Source organism: Phocoena sinus, chromosome 3 (assembly GCF_008692025.1).
Source record: "Phocoena sinus isolate mPhoSin1 chromosome 3, mPhoSin1.pri, whole genome shotgun sequence".
Taxonomy (NCBI): Eukaryota; Metazoa; Chordata; class Mammalia; order Artiodactyla; family Phocoenidae; genus Phocoena; species Phocoena sinus.
The window spans coordinates 23,160,232-23,179,539 of NC_045765.1; the positions used below are offsets into that span (position 1 = coordinate 23,160,232).

Genomic DNA, 19,308 nt, shown 5'->3' on the forward strand with positions numbered 1-19,308 from the left:
TGCTACCTCTCTCCTCCTTCCCTCCAGCAATGCCTGCGTGGCCACCACCCCCAGTGCAGCAGTGAGGCTGGGGAATCAGCCTCCAGCTCTGCCCACATTCAATCTTGACCTCTCCCCCGATGGTCTGCCATCTGAGGTTGAGAAGAGCTGTGAACACAAACTAGAAACTCCCAAGCAAAAGGCAGAGATAAGCGGTTACTGCTGGAATGGCACTGTGGTTGAGAAGCTGGTACCCAAGTATGTGGGTTGGAATCACGCCTCAGCCGCTTCCTAACTTCAGGCCTCAGGTGGAGGTGCTGCGCTGCTCTTTCATCTCAAAATAGGTGTGATGATGACATGATGACAGTGATGTTGGGTATGGGGGTACCTACCTCACGGAGCTGGTGGAAGGGTTACAGGAACCAGGATGCTCAAAACGCTTACTGCTTGGAATGTAGAAAGGGACCTTTAAAAGCTTGCTATCCTTAACATTCACTGCTGATACTGAATTCAGGCTGAGAATAAGCTAGTTCGCTTTTATAAGTGTGACGTGACTTTCTGAGGCATGAACCTTGACAGCATTGCTTTGGGGTCTTACAGAAGCAGTCGAGGGGGATAAAGTAGTCACACACACCTGGGTTTGAATCCCAGCTCATCCGCTGTAGCCCCAGGGCCTCTCTCCATCCCTCTGAGCCTCAGTCTCTTCATCTGTCAAATGGGGACCAATAATCTCTACCTGCCTAGGTAGTAATAAGCCTTAAATGAGCTCATTATGAAAAGGGACCACTCATCACCCAGCAGCTTCCTCCTTAAGCTGTTGGCCAAATGCATTCTGTCAATGGCGCCCTCAGACTCTTCTTGTGCCGATGTCTGTTTCCACATCCGACCCTACCTCCAGACTTCAGAGTGAATATGTGTCATTCGTGGCTGAATGCCCCATGCCCAGCACAGCCTGGCCCTCTGCAGGAGCTCAGCAGATGCTCATAGGATGAAGGATGTTGGGCTGCAAGATAAGAGCCAGGTGCACCTCTTGGTCCTTTGCCTTTGACCTCAGCATCATTTCAGACCCATTCGGCTGAGGATGGAGTTCCCTCCACAGCCCAGATCCAGCCCCAGCCTAACAGGACACTCTGCCCCCAGAGCTCACCCATCCTCGGGGACCCCTGCCCCCAGCATCTTCCCCAGCAGGCTCACTGAGCAGAAGATAAAGAAAAAGGCAAAGGAAGGTCAAGACCCAGACACATCTATCTTTATTTGTTTCCTGTCAGAAAAGTCCAAGGATTACACCAAAAAATACTTCAGCCTCTGTTACCTACCGACAAAAATACACCACAAAATTATAAAGCGCTCAGCAGTTTTGCTAGGGACAACTTGTTATTCCGCTTTAGATGACCAACGAATTTACAAGTGACTCGAGGTGACTGAAGGGTGGGGAGGGAGGAAAAGTCAGATGATAGCTTTCAGCAGACTAGTTTGAGCTACGCTTGTCTTATTACCCAGCTATTATGTACGATGATTTCAGCATCATAGCAAAGCCACACACGACAAAATGCCCTTTAAATGGCCCGTTTGAGCTTCGAGGGGAGCCAGTACCACATCTCATACAGCCTCTCCCAGCCAGTGCTAGCTTTGCTGGACCTGGAGCCAACGCCACACAGAGGGGCTCTCCCCAAAACGTTTGCGGGAGAGCCGCGTGGAAGCGCCTGAGGTGGGACCAGGGCCACGGGAGGCCTGGGCAATGTCAGATGCTGCCTCCTGGCTAGGAGCTTCCAGAACCAGACTGTGGAGTTTGGACGGTGCCCCCTGTCAACACAAAGGAGTGGCCAAAAGACGGCCACAGGTCTTAGCTTCCTTTCGAAAGGATCTGTCTTTGCTGCAGCTCCAGTGAAAAGCCTCCCTGGCTGTCACCTGAGGTTCCTGGTTAGGACCCTTCCTGTTCTTCCTCGTGTTATTAGCACTTCGGAAAACAGCAAACAGACACAGATTTTAAACTTGGGTGCTGTGCTTATAGCTTGGCCAAATGTCACATGCCCACGCTGGGCTTTCTTCCTGCAGCTTCTCCTTCCTTCTCTTTCTACCTCTTCTGTCTCCTGGGCAGTACCCAGGTGTAGGGCTAGAAACACAAGAGAAAGACAAAGAAAGTCTGCCCGCTGCTCAGTGTTTCTTATACCCTACACATCCCTAGGGCGTGCAGCCCGGCCCCAGCTCCAATGCCCATACAGACAAGTTTGTGCTAACTTTGCAAAACACACGACGCGGTGGAGGCTTTTCTCTCTGGGTTGTATGCATCCTGGGCTTAAAAATGCCAAAATCAGTCCTTCTCTCCAACTCAGCAGTTCCTAACTTCCGGTATTTCTCCCCTGCAGACCGGAGGCCAAGGCAAGCAGCCCCGCCTGCATCACTCACAAGTTCTGTACCTTCCGAAGCTCACACTGAAGCTACCATCTCTCGTCCAAGAAGCCCAGAGCATCTGTGCTCTTTACTACCCTTCAGTGTCTTCCAGGTGCAGCCAGTCTAACTCTTTTTTGTTCACTTTCTTTGTTTCTTTCCTCTTCTGTTTTTAAATTTTCCTAACAAATAATAAGCAGTGGCTTTGAAAATATCTTACATGGGAACAGTCAACACGAAACATGCCTTTGTACATGAGCCTGACTCGGGGACGAATCAACCATACCAAAGGACGAAAAGAAATATTGATTCAGACAACTCCAGTGCAGGAGATTTTCGGTGAGATCCCACCCCCCACCCCCGGCCCCACCCCCGCCCCCATATCCCGGGAGTACAGTGTTGTCTTATAACTGGAGCTTGGCTTAGCCCACGGGGGTCCCCCTCTCCGCCCCCGATTCTGGCTGGGGGTGGGCCCCTAATGGCCCTGGATCTTGGGCGGCTTGGGCTCGTGGATGACGGCGGCTGCCGACAGCCACGGCCCGATGGCCCGGGCAGTGCTCTGCTTGGCCACGCTGTAGTGGCTGATGACCGTGTAGAAGCGGCTTCTGGAACTGGGGTCCTGGGATGAGTAGTAAGCATCCAGGGAGGCCGGGATACAGCGCTTGTGCTAGGGGAAGAGAGAGACAGAGTCAGGGGTAGCTCAGTGGACTGCTTCCAACCCGCCCTGCAACACGGCCACCCCACCAGGGGCCCACAGGCACGCCAGGCTCTCAGCCAGAGGGTGGGGGATGGTACCTGGCCTGCGCCTGGCCCTCATCAGGCTTTCCCCAGCGTCATCACCATCATCAAAGCTGCCACCTACTTGAAGCCAGAAGAAACTAACCTGATGCTAGGTTGTAGGTTCCCAGAGGTGGAGAGGTGGTAGGAGAAATGGGTGAAGGTGGTCAAAAGGTACAAATTTCCAGTTATAAAATAAATAAGTCCTGGGGATGTAATGCATAGCATGGTGACTGTAGTTAATAATACTGAAAGTTGCATTTTTGAAAGTTGCTAATAGAGTAGATCTTAGAAGTTCTCATCACAAGAAAAAAATTTGCAACTATGCAGGGTGATAGATGTTAACTAGACGTAGAGTGGTGATCAGTCTGCAATATATACGAATACTCAATCATTATGTTGTAGACCTGAGACTAATATAGTGTTATATGCCAATTACACCTCAATAAAGAGTAAAGGAGAAAGAGAGAAAGGGAGAGAGAGAGAAGGAGGGAGGGATGGAGGGAGAGAGAGAGGAAGGAAGGAAGGAAGGAAAGGAGGGAGGGAGGGAGAGGGAGACATGGAGAGAGGGAGGGAGAGAGAGAGAGGAAGGAAGGAAGGAAGGACGGGAAGGAGGGAGGGAGGGAGGGAGAGGGAGAGATGGAGGGAGGGAGGGAGAGAGGGGAAGGAAGGAAGGAGGGAAGAAAGAGAGAAAGAAAAAGAAAGAAAGAGAAAGAAAAGAAAAGAAAGAAAGAGAGAGAGTGAGGGAGGGAGGGAGAGGAAGGAAGGAGGGAAAGAAAGAGAAAGAAGGAAGGAATGAAGGGAGAAAGAGAGAGAGGAAGAAAAGAAAGAAAAAGGGAGAGAGAGGGAGGGAGGAAGCTGCTGATGATACTAATTCAAGGTCAACATGCTCTGCTTACTGACTGTGGGGTTACAGTAGACACTTGGTAGCTCTTTACCTGGCTGATTCACCCACCCCCTAACTCCTCCTCTGGGCCATTGCCTGCAGCCGACTGCTGTCCATTTCGTTCCCTTGATTGGATAGTTGTAACTCTTTTCTCTTATACCAAAAGCCTTGGTTCCTGACAACATTAATATAATTATATATTTGCATTATCCTACAATATATATCAAATGGTCACAAAATAACAGCAATATTATGAGTAATAGTTGGACTACTGAAGGAACTATAGGATTTCCCTGCAGCTCTCTGTGTCCTTAGAATATATGCCACTGAGGCTGTACAGTCAATATACTGCATTCTACAGTCATTTGGAATATTTATTTTCTCGGTAAGTTTATGTTCCCAACTTGATATACAGCTAGATTTTAGCTTGTATTTAATTTCAGGAATTATTTTTTATTTATTTATCTTTACAAATACATCAAACATTGATACACATCGAGGACGAATGTAGAGCAAGATACATCCAGAGAAGCCTTGCTCCTCGGCCCTATTCTTTCTGTCCCCTCCCTGCCCACCTGAGTCACCATTTTTCTTACTTTTTTAAAATTTATCCATTCAGAATTTCTTTCTGAAAATAGAAGTAAACATCCCTGACCTCCCCTTTTCTCACTCCAATGCAGCACCTTTTTTCCTTCACTATTATCCTGGAGCATCTGTGATGTCTTAGAAAACTCATAACAAAACGCTCTTCATCTCCGTTTCCTCAGATGTAAAATGGGGGCAAAAAAACCTATTTTTCAGAATGGGTGGAGAGCTCAACTGAGATACCGTTTATGAAAATGTCTAGGTAGGGGGTGACATAGAATGGGTACTCAGTAAATGGTAATTTATAAATATTCGTTTCAGCTCTGAAATGTTACTACCACTAACATTTGTCGAGAGCCCATTCTCTAGCAGGCCCTTTGCTAACCGATTTTATTTAAATTTTCTCCAAAATCCTGTGGGCAGACATTATTGACGCCCATTGCAGGCGAGAAACCTGAGACTCAGAGGGGCGAGGGGATGCCCGGGGCTCATGCAGCCGGTTCAGTTTTGCAAGGGAAGGAGCACAGTCAGAGTGAAGGTGACGGGGAAAGGGCCCAGCTGCAGGATTGGGGGAGGCCACCTCAGAAGCTCTGCTCCCTGTCTTCACGTCTCTGCAGGAAGAAGAAACCAGCCATCAAACCGGGAAGACTCACACCTAGGCAGAGCGCTCTGGAGACGGAAGTCTATTTGCAGCAGGAGTGAGCTCTCCCAGATGCGGATGGGCAGTCGAAGCAAGGGCCATCTGGGAGGAGGCCGTCTACTGCCTACTTGAGACCGAGTCCTTCACGCAAGCCTGAAAACTCCTTGCCGGACATTTATGACTTTTTTTTTCTTGTAATTTTTTTTTTTTTTTTGCGGTACGCGGGCCTCTCACTGTTGTGACGTCTCCCGTTGCGGAGCACAGGCTCCGGACGCGCAAACTCAGCGGCCATGGCTCACGGGCACAGCCGCTCCGCAGCATGTGGGATCTTCCCGGACCGGGACACAAACCCGTGTCCCCTGCATCGGCAGGCGGACTCTCAACCACTGCGCCACCAGGGAAGCCCTCTTGTAATTTTTTATTTCATATCAAAATTTATTGTGAAGATACAACTTTTTAGAAAAAAAGTTTAGATTGCCACCATCAGTTTTGTCTTGGTGTTACTTATGCATTTCTTTATACTAACATTTTTACGTATTTCAACGCCTTTATTGAGTGCATAAAGTTTTCTTTTTTATTGAGGTATAGTTGATTTACCATACTTTATAAGTTTCAGGTGTATAATTTCATGAGTCACAGTTTCTACACTTATAGTTAGTATAAAATATTGGCTATATTCCCTGTGCTGTACAATATATCATTACAACTTAACTTATTTTACACATAGTAGTTTGTACTTTTAAATCCCCTACCCCTATCTTGCCTCTCCCTACTTCCCTCTCTGCACTGGTAACTACTAGTTTGTTCTCTATATCTGTGAGTCTGTTCCTTTTATGTTATATCTACTAGTTTGAGGTACTTTTTAGATTCCACATACAAGTGATATCATACAGTATTTGTCTTTCTCTGTCTGACATATTTCACGTAGCATAATACCCTCCAAGTCCATCTGTGTTGCTGCAAATGGCAAACTTTCATTCTTTTTGTGGCTGAGCAATATTCCATTGTATATATGTACCACGTCTTCCTTATCCATTCATCATGGATGGACACTTAGGTTGCTTCCATATCTTGGCTATTGTAAATAATGCTGCTATGGACATTGGGGTGCATGCATCTTTTCAAATTAGTGTTTTCATTTTCTTCGGACACATCTTACATTTTAAACAGTCTGTAGGGAGGTTGCCATACCCAGAATTTAAATGTCAATGAAAAGAAGACATTGATAAACCCTTTAATTGAAGCTGACAGTCACCTGGGCCACTCCCCTGCCAGAAGCCCCTTACCTTATAGACAAATCCTTCTGGGCAGCTGTGGTCATAGGTGAAGGCTTTGTAAACCACCAGGAACACGATGCAGGCGAGGAAAGCTAGGGCCAGGCTGACAAGGATGGTGACCTGGAGAAAACAAAACAGAATCCTCCAGCCTCAGCTTGCCTGCCTTCCATCCACATGGTGCAGCCTTCGAAACCCAGAGCCGATAGGCAGCCTGGTATGTTAGAAAGAGTAGGGGGTGGCCAGGGGCCCAAAGAACCAGCTCTGTCTCAGCTCTGTCACCAACTTGGAGTGTGAGCCTGAGCAAACCATCTGCAGTCTTTGGGTCTCGGTGTCTCCTTCTTCCAGAAACTCTCGGAAGCTCCGTCTTGGCCCAATGTGTGATTTCCACCCCCTCCCCATTTACTTTTCCTGTTAATTCTGTGGGGGCAGGGGGATGATCGTTAAGCCCTCACTTACGGTGTTCCTGCCTCCCATCACCTCCCTCCCTGCCACTGCTGAATTCCAGTCTCAGGTATCAATGCTCATTCCACCTCCACTTGGACGTCCAGTACTCACCTGAAGTGTGTTCTCAAACAAAACTCCTGCTTCCCTCCCATCCCAAACCTGCTCCACGCCCCGCATTTTTACCTATCTCAGGAAATGTCAACCCCACCTTTGCAGTCACTCAGGCCAAAAAGTTTGAAGTCATCTCTGACTCTCTTCTTCTCCCATTCTACGTCCTAGTTACCGGCAGAAGCTGTCATTTCTGCCTTCCAACACATCCATAATCCAATCACTTCTGACCCCCTGAATCATCTCTTTTGTGGCCAAAGCCATCATCACCTCTCACCTGCAGTACTGAAACTGCCTTCTAGCTAGGGGCCTCCTCGACCCCTACATGTATTCACACACAGCAACCTGAGAAGTCCATTCAGACTTGAACTCAAGGCATGTCCCTTCTCTGCTCAGAAGCATCTAATGGTCTCCAAATTGCTCATACTAAAAGCCCAGCTCCTAACCATTATCAACAAGTAAGCTTTAAAAATAATACACCACCAAACAAACTGAAGTCACCAACAGGATTTACCAGAAAGGACTAAGTAGCTAATTTCAGAGGCAACTCCAGGTTTGCACTGGCCCCATCCCACCGCCTGTGTAAAAAATGGTAGAGTAACCCCCATGATGCTGGGCACCTAGTGTTATAAGCAGACTTTTTTCATGTTATTTTTAAAGCTGCTGGGCTTTTGAGTCAGTTGGCCTAGAAATATGGTAGAATTCCTATCATGGAGAGAAGTCTTATTGTGATTCAGAAGAAAAATAAAATCAACTTTGGGGGGGTGGGGGGGCGTCCCTATCCCATCTCCTTCCCACCTCAGGACATGGTTTATAAGGACAGGAGGAGATGGGATTCTACATTACTCCGAATGGAGTCATTTGTTAGCAGCTGTAAATACTGGATGGAAGGAATTTGAAAAGGAAAAGAGGAAGATGGGTGTGGGAGACGTCCATCTGAATCCTATGGGCAGACACCGTCTGTGAGAAGTTCCTGTGCATGTGTGTGTATGAAGTTTTAGGACGATGTGCCATTGTGATGTAAGAGATAAATCTATCTGGTCTTGTTCCCGGTTCCTGGCACAGAGCTAAAACACTTGTAATTTCCTAAGTGATAAGAGCAGGGTAGCAGCATCTTTTGTTGTAATATTTGGTTTTTGTGCCCAGTTCCTGAAATAACTCTGATCCATAAAGGTGAAAGGAGCAGCTTCTATTATTCATAACAACCCCCTTTCAACTACATCTGAGTTAATGTTGTTATATTATGTTATGAGGTAACTTTTGGGAAGTCCCTAAGGATGGGGGCTGGTTGCCAGAGGAACGAACCATTGATTGGAGCGTTGTAACTTAACTGCCTCCCCGACCTCCAGGGAGGGAAGAGGGGCTGGAGATGAAGTTAACCACCCATGGACAATGCTTTAATAAATCATGAAGCCTCCAGAAAACCCTAATCAAAGGGGCTCAGAAAGCTTCCAGGCTGGTGAACAAGAACACATCCATGCCCCTGAGGGTGGTGTACCCCAAACTCCACTGGGACAGAAACTCCTGTGCTCGGGACCCTTCCAGACCTCATCCCATGTATCTCCTCATCTGGCTTTATCATCCTTCATAATGAACCAGTAATAGTAAGTAAAGTGCTCTCCTGAGTTCTGTGAGCCATTCCAGCAAATCACTGAACCTGTGGGGGAGGTTGCAGAAGCCCCCAGTTTATAGCCAGTCAGTCAGAAGTTCAGATGTCAACCTGAGATTTGTGACTGACGTCTGAAGTGGAGGCAGTCTTGTGGGACTGAGCCCTCGACCTGTGGGGTCTGTGCTGACTCAGGACAGTTAATGTCAGAGTTGAGTTAAGTTGTAGGAAATCCAGGCAACCTCCACCAAGAACTGGAAAAGTATGTGGTACGGAAAAAACCCCACACATTTGGTGTCAGAAGTGAGACTATAGAGAAAAAAATGTTTTTTCCTTTTACATGGTGACACATACAATTCAGTTCTGAACTACTGTCCACACAATGTGCTGTCCACCCTCTCCATTCACATCCCAAACCCTCAGCTGCAGCATCGTGCTCACTCATCAGCCTCCTCCCCAGGATTAGGGTGGTGACAGCATGGGGTGAGATGGTACAGAGGTCAGACTGGAGTCACCCAGCAAGATGTGGAGAGAGATGGAGATGTCAAAGGCCAGAATTTGGAGCAAGAGGTGCCCCCAAAGGTGTATACATCCCTTAGAACCTCCAAAGATAGTATTTGATTAGTACAGGGACAGGAGCCACCCGAGACCACCACTCATTGCTGAGGACCTAAGAACACCCAGTCAGCAGGTGTTTGGAGTATAGATGTAAAGAATTTTAGATGCCCAGTTTTCCCAATAGCCAAAAGGTAGAAATAGCCCAAACATAATCAACTGATGAGTGGGTAAACGAATTATGGTCTAACTGTACAATAGAATATTATTCAGCAATAAAAAGGAATGAAGTTCTCGTACAAATGTGGATGGGCCTCGAAAACATGCTAAATGCAAGGCCACATATTGTATGATTCCATTTGTACAAAATCTCGAGAATAGGTAAATCTATAGAGACGGAGTGCAGACTGGTGGTTGCCAGGGGCTGGGATGCGGGGAACAGGGAATGACTGCTAATGGGGATAGAGTTTCCTTTTGGGGTAATGAAAACCTTTTGGAACTAGATCGAGGTGATAGTTGCACCACATTGTGAATGTACTCCATGCCACTGGATTTTTCACTCTACGTTCTCAACTTTATGGTATGTGAATTTTACCTCAACTTTCTAAAACATGCCCAGAGCTCCGGCTGACTGTGTCAAATGGACCTTAAACTCCTGCTAGCACCCCCTCATCAGAGCTGCCCCCATGACGGGGACAGATACGCTCACGGTCGCCTCCATGGTCGCAGACCTTGAACATGCAAAGGAAAAGTCGAGAGCTGCAGCCCGCCCTGCCACCACCTGAGGCAGGATCTGGGGGAACCCTCACAGAGCTCCCCCTCCAAATGACCCCATACAGCCCCAATCTCCGACTGAGCAGAGAGCCAGGTCTCTTAACTGACTCGGAACCAGGACAAGACTCCAGTGTGGGCGTCCCCAGCCACGGCTGGACGCTTCCCCTGGTTCCCAGCAGGCTGGTGATGGAGCTGGGAGCTGAAGCAGGGCCCGGCAGGCTGGCTGTGAGACAGGTTCCCGTTATGGTGGGGTTTTTTTTTGGTGGTGGGGGGGACCTCTTTCATTCCTAACAGCCCTGAGTTAACAGCCTCCACCTAGGAGGGGCAGGATCTGATTCCCCATAGCACTCCTATGGCTTGACAGGGTAAGCACAGCAAATGTTTCTGAAAAAAGAAAAGAGAGGGAGGAGAGGAGAGAGAGAGGGGGATCCTAAAGGATTCAGTGCTGATGCCTAGATGGCCACCACCCCGGTGGATTCTGATTTATCTGGTCAGGGATGGTGGGTCCAGGGCACTCTCCAGGTGATTTTAATGTACAGCCAGACATGAGAGCCGCTACTCCAGTATGACTATGTATGAGGGTCCTTGAGCTTAGAATCACCTGGGCAGGGTTTTAAGCGATCCTGATGCTCTGGCTCCGTCTCAGACCAATTACATCAGAATCCCAAGGCAGTTGCTGTGTGCGGGCAAGTATTGAGAAGAGTGCGGGACACAGACCCCAGGCAGGGTGGCCTATATGACCATCAGAGTCAAGATCTGATGCTGACTGGGACGCCAGAGGTGCAGCCCACCTCAGGGCATTCTTCCGAGCAAGGCTAACTTCTGCCACGTGTTCCATGGCCCCAGCACGAGGGTGATGGGAGGCCGTTTTAGGCGAAGATAAGTCTGCCTCCCCGCCCTGAGTCTTGGTAACTTCTGCAACAACTAGAGGTCGGTCATTCCTTAAAAGCCTGTGGAGGTCAGAGAGTTCAGGGCTGTGAATCGGGCACAAGCCCCACCTCAAGTCTTCACAGCCCACAGGGAGGGGGAGAGGTGGACAGGAGGACACAGGCACCGTGTAACACAAGGGTGGCACCATGAGTGAGGACATCAGCACAGAGGGCTGCTGGACCTAACAGGCCTGCGGGTGGGGAGATCAGGGAAGGCCTCCTGTGGGAGGTGACTCCGGAAGTAACTTCAGGGAAGAATGCCAGGATAGGGGAGGAAGAAGGTTCTGAGCGGGGAAGTCACACCTGCCACAGTGCAGAAGCTGGGGCTGTTCTGGAAACATCATATGGTTTGTCATGGCTGGTCCGGAGTATGCAAGTGAGGGAGAGACAGGCCTCGGGCAATGGGTAGGTAGGAAGAGAATAGATAAGGAAGGACCAAGCTAAAACTTGGGCTTTATCTCCAGGGTGGCAGAGAGCCCCTGAAGGTTTTAAGCAGGGGAATGACAGGATTAGAATTACGTTTTGGAAAGATGGTATGGTGGGGGAAGGGAGGAGTGAGGTGGAAATGGAAGCAGGTTTGCAGGGGCAACGCCGGAGGCAGGGAGGCTGATGCACCAGGACATATGCCCTAGATAGGCCAGACCTGGGGCTGTAAGGGTGGAAGGGGTCAATGGCTTGAGAAGGCCTGGGAGGTGAGCAGAGTGGTGTGAAAAGGAAGGAGGAAGGGGCTGACTCCCAGGAGGAAGGAGGATGTCGAGCTGGGTCTGGATTCCTATTCTTAATGACCGAGTCAGTGTTGGCTATTGGCTGGGGTGGGAGGGGGAGACCAAGGTTTCTGATTGGTTCCAGGGTGAGATTTTTCCTGAAGACGGGTCTCCGTGGGGCATCCTGAAGCTGGCCTCTCCCTTTCCGATGGATTAGATTCTTGGAAGTCAGAGGTCCTAGTGCTTGGTCCCTGCAGCAAAGCTCCCGATGTGGCAGGGGAGCCTCAGAGGACCCGGGAGAGCAGTCCCCACTTCCCCCATAGAGCACCTCTGAATGTGAAAGCCAGCAACACATCAATATTGATTGACTCAGTTTATATAGCCTTGTTGCTTGGAAACACTCTAAAGCCCTTGGCTTTACCTCCTGAAAGGAACAGCCTGGGATTAGAAATAAACAAGTTCTCAATGCTGACTCGAGTGTTTCCTTAGAGATTGGGTCCTCTCTGCTCCCCATCTCCCTGCTCATCCCTTCATTCACTCAGCATGTGTTTATTAAAGGGCCCACTGTGAGCCAGATGCCGCCATACAGTGGGAGTTTACGGCAGGGAGAGGGTCAGACGCCGAACTAGCAAATCACCAAATAAATAACTTCAAAACAAGACCACAGCAGGATCTGGAACAGTGAATAGGAGGGGAGCCTCGGATATGGTGGGCAAGGGTGGGAGAAAGAGGCCCACACAAGAAGATCCTGGGCCAGAGCCACCTAGACCGAGGTGCAGCCCCAAACCCCTAAAAACAAGAGGAGCTCAGGGTCTCAGTGGACCTGGAAGAAGCGGTCTGACTGAGATGGGAGGAGGGGCAAGGGGGAAAGAGTGCTGAGGTGAGACCCTATAGGCCTTTGGAGACCAAGATCACCCTTGTCCTGCCCAGGAGAGGAGCTTCCTCCAGCTTCCATCCAGTGTTTTCCAGGTAACGTCCTGCTCAGCCTTGCGTCCCTCTGCCACCCTCCAGCCTCTTAGGCCACCGCTCCCTAGCTCACAGTTTCCCCTCCAGCCACCACCCACCCCCAGGCTGCTGAGGGCTCCTTCTGTCATGCTTATCCGTGCCTTGCCCAGCCCTAGAACACATCATCCCCACTACCGTGTCCTTCCTCATCAACCTCCTCGCTCAGCCCTGGGGCCCCTTCCCTGAACACCTGATCCTGCCCTGCTCTGTACCTGGGGCCTGCTTGGGCTGCCCTGATGGGACCCACCATGTCATCCTTACCTCCTCATACCTCTGAACCCTCCCTCTGCTGGGAGTGCACTGGGCAGCCAGCAATCTCATCCTTTCCTCTGTACCCAGCACCATGGCTCCCACGGTGGGGGTCACCCATAAACACTTCCTGAACTGAAATGCTGAATTGACTTAAGACCTGGAGGATGAACACATCCATATACACACGCACACACACACACGCACACCCTTACTCCCCACATACACACACGCAGACACTCAACCTGGTCCAAACCACATCACATGGGATGGGGTGGGGCACTGAAACATCTGTACTTCTCCAGCCCCTAGTCTCAACCCCTTCCACCACCCGCCCATACACATGCTCAAAATAAAGTACCTTAACCTTGAAAAAACTCAGGGTTTGGGTTAGCATCAGCTAAGAGCTGCCCAAGATCTCTCCTCCAGCTTTTGAGCATAGGTCAGGGAGAGAATAGAGGAAGAACTTAGAGTGTGCAGCCAGGGCCTCTGGTGAAGGTGCACTGAAATGGCAGTCATGGTGACCACCCTGTGATCCACACTTCCATATAGTGATAATGGCAGCAGTAGTGGTAGTCACAGTAACAAAAGATGCTAAGAGTTATTGGGAGCTTACCGTATACCAACATCACCACCATCATATGAAGAAAGTAGAATTCTTAACCCCATTTAGCTGATGGGGAAACTGAGGCTCTGAGAGGTTAGGTGACTTGCTTCAGGTACCACATTTAGTAAAAGATAAGTCTGAACAATGCTTCAAGGTACCTCAAGGGCACCTTGAACTCACCATGCCAGAACCAGCCTGCTGTCTTCCCCTCAGCTGTGGTGGGAAGCAGCTCTGCCCACTCGCCTCTGGACCTTGCAGAGGTCCAGAGGCGAGTGGGTTGTCCTGCAGCCAACCCTGCCAGGCCTCCCACTTCTGTCCCCAGCCCCACCCGTCAGCCACCAGTTCCCGGAGCTTCTGCCTCTGGTGTGGTTTGTTCATTTCTCTCCACCATCTTCAGCATAACTTCCCTGGGTAGGACCACCATCACCTCACCCCTGCATGCAGCGGCCTCCCTGCTGCTCTCCTGGCCTCCAGCCTCCCGGCTTCTAAGACCACCCTAGACTTTCTAACAAGCCCACCTGAACATTGCTGCTTCCCTGGTGAATGAGCCATCACACCTACAGGGTCAAGTCTGAACTCGTTACAGAGCAGACAAGGCCCTTCCTGATGGAAACTCGATGTGCCTCTTTGGCCCCAACCCCTCCCCCCGCTGCCTGATTGCACCCTCATTTCCCCCACCTCGAAGCTCCGGCACTGCTGGGCCCTCTGCCCGGAATGCCAGCTTCCCCTCCCAAGTCCATCAAGCTGCTGCTCATCCTAGACCCAGGTCAAGTTTCTTCTCTTCCCCAGAGTCTTCAGGTGGTATTTAGCCACTGCCCTGTCTGCTCACCGCTCCTGACACACTTTTCCCAGAGCACTCTAATTAACCACCACCTGTATGCCTCCCCTCCTGGGAGGCAGTGTGGAGTAATACAACACACTTCCGTTTACTAAGCACAGATTGTGTGCCAGGCACTTTTCTCAGCACTGGACGTGGATTTATTCTTTTTTTTTTTTAAACATCTTTATTGGAGTATAACTGCTTTACATTGGTGTGTTAGTTTCTGCTTTATAACAAAGTGAATCAGTTATACATATACATATATCCCCACATCTCCTCCCTCTTGTGTCTCCCTCCCATCCTCCCTATCCCACCCCTCTAGGTGGTCACAGAGCACCGAGCTGATCTCCTTGTGCTATGCGGCTGCTTCCCACTAGCTATCTATTTTACGTTTGGTAGTGTAGATATGTCCACGCCACTCTCTCACTTCGTCCCAGCTTACCCTTCCCCCTCCCCATATCCTCAAGTCCATTCTCTAGTAGGTCTGTGTCTTTATTCCCGTCTTACCCCTAGGTTCTTCATGACCATTTTTTTTTTTTAGATTCCATATATATGTGTTAGCACACGGTATTTGTTTTTCTCTTTCTGACTTACTTCACTCTGTATGACAGACTCTAGGTCCATCCACCTCACTACAAATAACTCAATTTCGTTTCTCTTTATGGCTGAGTAACATTCCATTGTATATATGTGCCACATCTTCTTTATCCATTCATGTGGATTTATTCTTACAACAGCCCTACAAGATGGTACATTTTCACTTTTTAGACTAAGGCACAGAGAGGTTACATAATTTTCTCAAGGTCACACAGCTAATTAAGTAATATAGTCAGGAGTCTAACCCTCTAGAGTATGGCCTGGGCTTGTAGCCTATGCTAAACTTCTCGTAAAGCATTTATTCACTAAATATTAAGCGCTTACATGTGCCAGAGAGAATTCTACACACTGGGCGTATGGTGCTGAGGAGGACAGTGAGGTTCCTGCTCTCGTACAGTTTACCTTTAACTGTTTCAACAAGTGTCCACTTCTGCAAAGGGGAGTAATAGTAGTATCTGCCCCTCAGAGTTCTGAGGATTAAATCAGTAATGGATGGGAAGCCCTATAGTGCGTTGAATGGTGGCCTCTCAAAAGATATGTCCACGTCTTAATCACCAGAACCTGTAAATACGATCTTATTTGGAAAAGAGGTCTGTGTAGATGTAAGTAAGCTAATGCTCTTGAGATGAAATCATCCCTGGATTGTGCAGGTGGGTCCTAAATCCAAGGACAAGTCCCGTTATGTGAGACACACAGAGGGAGACAAACACACAGAGAGAAGAGAAGGGCATGTGAATAGGGAGGCAGGGATTGGAGTGATGCAGCCACAAGCCAAGGGACACCTGGAGCTACCAGAAGCTAGAAGAGGCAAAGATAGATCCTTCTCTAGCCTTCAGAGGGAGCATGGCCCTGCCAACACCTTGATGTTGAACCACTGACCTCCAGAACTGGGAAAGGATGAATTTCTATTGCATTAATCCAGTGTGTGGTCACTGGCTGTGGCAGCCCCAGGGTGCTTTCCCACAGTGTCTGGCATATGTGCTATATAGATGTGCACTCCTCCGTCTCTCCATATCATCTGCCATGCTTCTCAGCAGGTACTTCAAAGGCTCCAACCACTCAGGAAGACTGCCATTTCTCAACATGTATTTCTCTTGTATACCTTTTCAGCCCTTTTTTCCTTGGAGAACTCCTAGTCATGCTTCAAAGCCCAACTTACAACATCTCACCTCCTCTGGGAAGCCTTCCCTTGCCAATTTGTGTTCTCACCACACTTTTTTTCCCTTCACCACTTAGCACTCAGCCCCCTGTATCACGACTATCCATTCTATTGTATGTTTGCCTCTGTGGTCCCAGCTCATGACCTGGCACAGAGCAGAATGTACATCCCACATTCCCTACCGCCACACCTCTTTCTTCATTTTTGACACAAAACACTACCAAGAGTGAATTTTAGGGCCGCTTTTAACTGTTCCACACCTGACAGGGTAACTGGATAAAATCATTGCATTGGGTCATCTGAAGTAGTCTGTATGATGCTGGGAAATGATTAGTTTTGCCCCTGAAACAATCTCCTTGTCTGCCTGCTATGCCCTAAAAGATGGGAAGCTTTTCTCTGATGGCTGGGTGAATTAGACCTTCACTCTAGTCAACGTCCGTGCAGTTCTCTGCAGTAGCTGTGGCCCCATCCCTACAAGGTTCCCATTCTGCTTCTGCCTCTGATGAGCTGTGTGACCTTCAGCAAGATGCTTCACCTCTCTGAGCTCCCGTTTCCTCTTCTGTTAAATGGAAACAAAAATCCCACCCCACAAGGTTGGTGTGATGATTAAATGAGATGATGTCTATAAATTATCCAGCGTTGTCCTGGCCCCTGGGCTTAACCGATAGTAGCAATCACTTATTGACTGTAATAGTGCACTGATACTGTGTCAAGAGCTTTTCATATAATATCGCCTTTAATCCTCATGATAGCCCTATAAGCCTAAGTATTACCCCCATTTTACAGTCCCCCCATGCACACTAAGGCACAGAGTAACTTGTCTGAGTTCATGTGGTTATTGAAGTAGCAGAGCCTGACTGGAACTGTGGAATATCTGATTCTGTAGCCCTCAACCTTAAACGCTACCTTAACAGACTTTCTGATAAATATTCCTCAGTCCTGCTGCTGCATTTGCTTGCAATAGTGCAATGAAGCAAGGCGATGTATACTGTAAACTTATTCTAGGAGGATGTGTCACCACAGACATGAAACCCCAGGAGTTAGGAAGAGAGAGGAGAAAAACAAAAACCTTCCCACTGTCTGCCAAGCCAGGGTGCTGATCTAGGACCCTCATTATGCCAGGAAACATGAACTTCGTTAACATTCATGTACTGCAGCATCTCGGCACCACGATACCGAATAAACCGTCCTTCTTTATGAAGAATGCAAACCCTGGAAATCTCAAAGCAATAGAACCACTCATAACAGAGAAATTAAACTTTGTGGGGAGATTAAAACAGAGCTTCCCAACAGACATTCATCTTTTGTATGTGACAGCTGGAACCTCCAGAGACAGAATTAGACCACCCGGCACCCTGCTCCTGGCTCTGCCCCAAAGATCCTGACAATAGGGCTTAAGAGGAAAGTGCGAGGGAATCACGGAATCCATAAATTCTGCCCAAATGACACCCTGGTTTCCCTAGCCCTCTCCCTAGCACCAAGTAATGAATAGAGTCGAGTCTTTGGAGCTGGATTGTCAGTCTGAAAGCCCAGCTGTGTCACTTATTACTGTGTTCCTGGGCAAGCTGATTGTCCTTTGGAATCCTCTGCCTACTTCTCTCCACCGGCTGTTGTGAGGCAGAATGTGCTAGTGTCTGAAGCCCTCAAGCATAGGCCTGGCCCAAAGTAATGACCTTCGTTAGCATCCAGGGGGAGCACACGCACGTTACATCATTTTGTGTCCTCACAATTCTATGGGGAAGGCACTATCAATGTGCCCATTTTACAGATGGTCTATCAGAGGCAAATGGAAAGACTTTCCCTATATGAGGTGAGAACTGAGTGTTTGAACTCAGGTCTGTCTAACGCAGAAGTCCAGCTATATTGCCAGTAAATCTATAACTATGTTAGAGTTTATTTTTATTAAAAATGTATTGTACCATTATAAGAACAATATTGGAAATCCAAGAGGAGAAACGCCCATTACAATTCTGCCACCATCTCCAGTCCGTTTTTACACGCTTGTTATTTGTCCCTATCCACGTGCCTCCCTGCATAAATCTTGATTCCTTCTGCTTCTTCCCATTTCACCCATCTGTGGCCCATCCAACCGTCTCTGATCACGTAGGACATCGTCACAAGCCTAGTCCGAGCCACCCCAGAAGAAGAGAGGCCTCAACTTCACCATCTGCAAAGCGGCCCCAAAACTGTCATGGGGCACAACCGAGATGAATAATGCAAACAGCAAATTGCCACGTGAAGGCAAAAATGATAAGCGAACGCTTCTCGTTGCCACCACTGTTATCGTTACAGTTGTACAGCATCAGAGCTGAGTGTGGTTCAGCTATTTCCTCAGCACGAGGACCTTCAGCTGTTACACTGTGTTACCATCGCCTGTGACCTGTCCTCCCAGACCAGCTAACAGCCGCCCCTCAAGGGCAGGGCAGTGCCCTCTGTCTTTGGGCTTCTGAGGGCCTGAGGGTCCTACTATTTAAAGGATTTGCTGGTGATTCATGTTGATGGGGGAGAAAAGCATCTCTGCCATGAGCCATCTCCTCCCTAGTCTCTGCTGCTTCTCACTCCCAATCCATCGTCCCTGCTGGCCACCGATGGGATCTTCCTATATTAAATTACCCCTCTGAACCTTTCACGGTAGGGCTGAAGATCCCACGTGAGCCTGCTTTGGGGCAGATTTTGTGTCCTGACACAGTGGGTCCAGGATCTTACTGAGCATCAGAGCCCTGATGCATCAAATAAAGGCGATGGATCAGATGCAGAGCCCTGGGCCCTGCACCCAGAGATCCGGGTTCCCCCGGTCAGCCCAGCACTCACGGGTCAGCATTTCCACACAAGTCCAGGAGGTTTGGATGCGAGTGACCTGGAAACTGTAGTTAGATCAAGATGAGGGCCAAAATGCTTTGGCTTCTGAAGAGAAGAAAGCAAGGAGCTCACATCCCTGATGGTCAGATATACTCAGCATTTTCCATAGATGATCTCACTCGGTCCTACCCGGTGTCCCATAAAGTGGGTACTGCCCATATTCCTGTTTCTCAGACGATGAAACTGAGGATTGCAGAGGTTGCATAATTGTCAGGATTTTCCAGACCATCAGTGGTGAAGCAAGTCCCAGAAGCCAGGTCTGTCTGGATCCAAAACGTATTTTCTTCCCTCAGCACTGCACTGCCTTCATCCTCTGGCCCCCACTTACCTGTCCAACGGCACCAATTGCTTCGGCCCTAG

At 48.8% G+C, this 19,308-nt stretch overlaps 1 protein-coding gene across 1 annotated transcript in view; it reads right to left on the reverse strand.

Moving 5' to 3' along the window:
- Nucleotides 1–1,214: 1,214 nt before the first annotated feature.
- The window catches only part of NSG2 (neuronal vesicle trafficking associated 2), a 67,571-nt gene continuing 49,477 nt past the window's right edge, over nucleotides 1,215–19,308 (reverse strand). The window contains exons 4-5 of the mRNA XM_032627963.1: nucleotides 6,542–6,652; nucleotides 1,215–3,034 (exon numbers count right to left, since the gene is read on the reverse strand). Of these exons, the coding sequence (XP_032483854.1) occupies nucleotides 2,843–3,034; nucleotides 6,542–6,652 (303 nt within the window). The 3' untranslated portion in view covers nucleotides 1,215–2,842. The remainder of the gene's footprint in view (nucleotides 3,035–6,541; nucleotides 6,653–19,308) is intronic.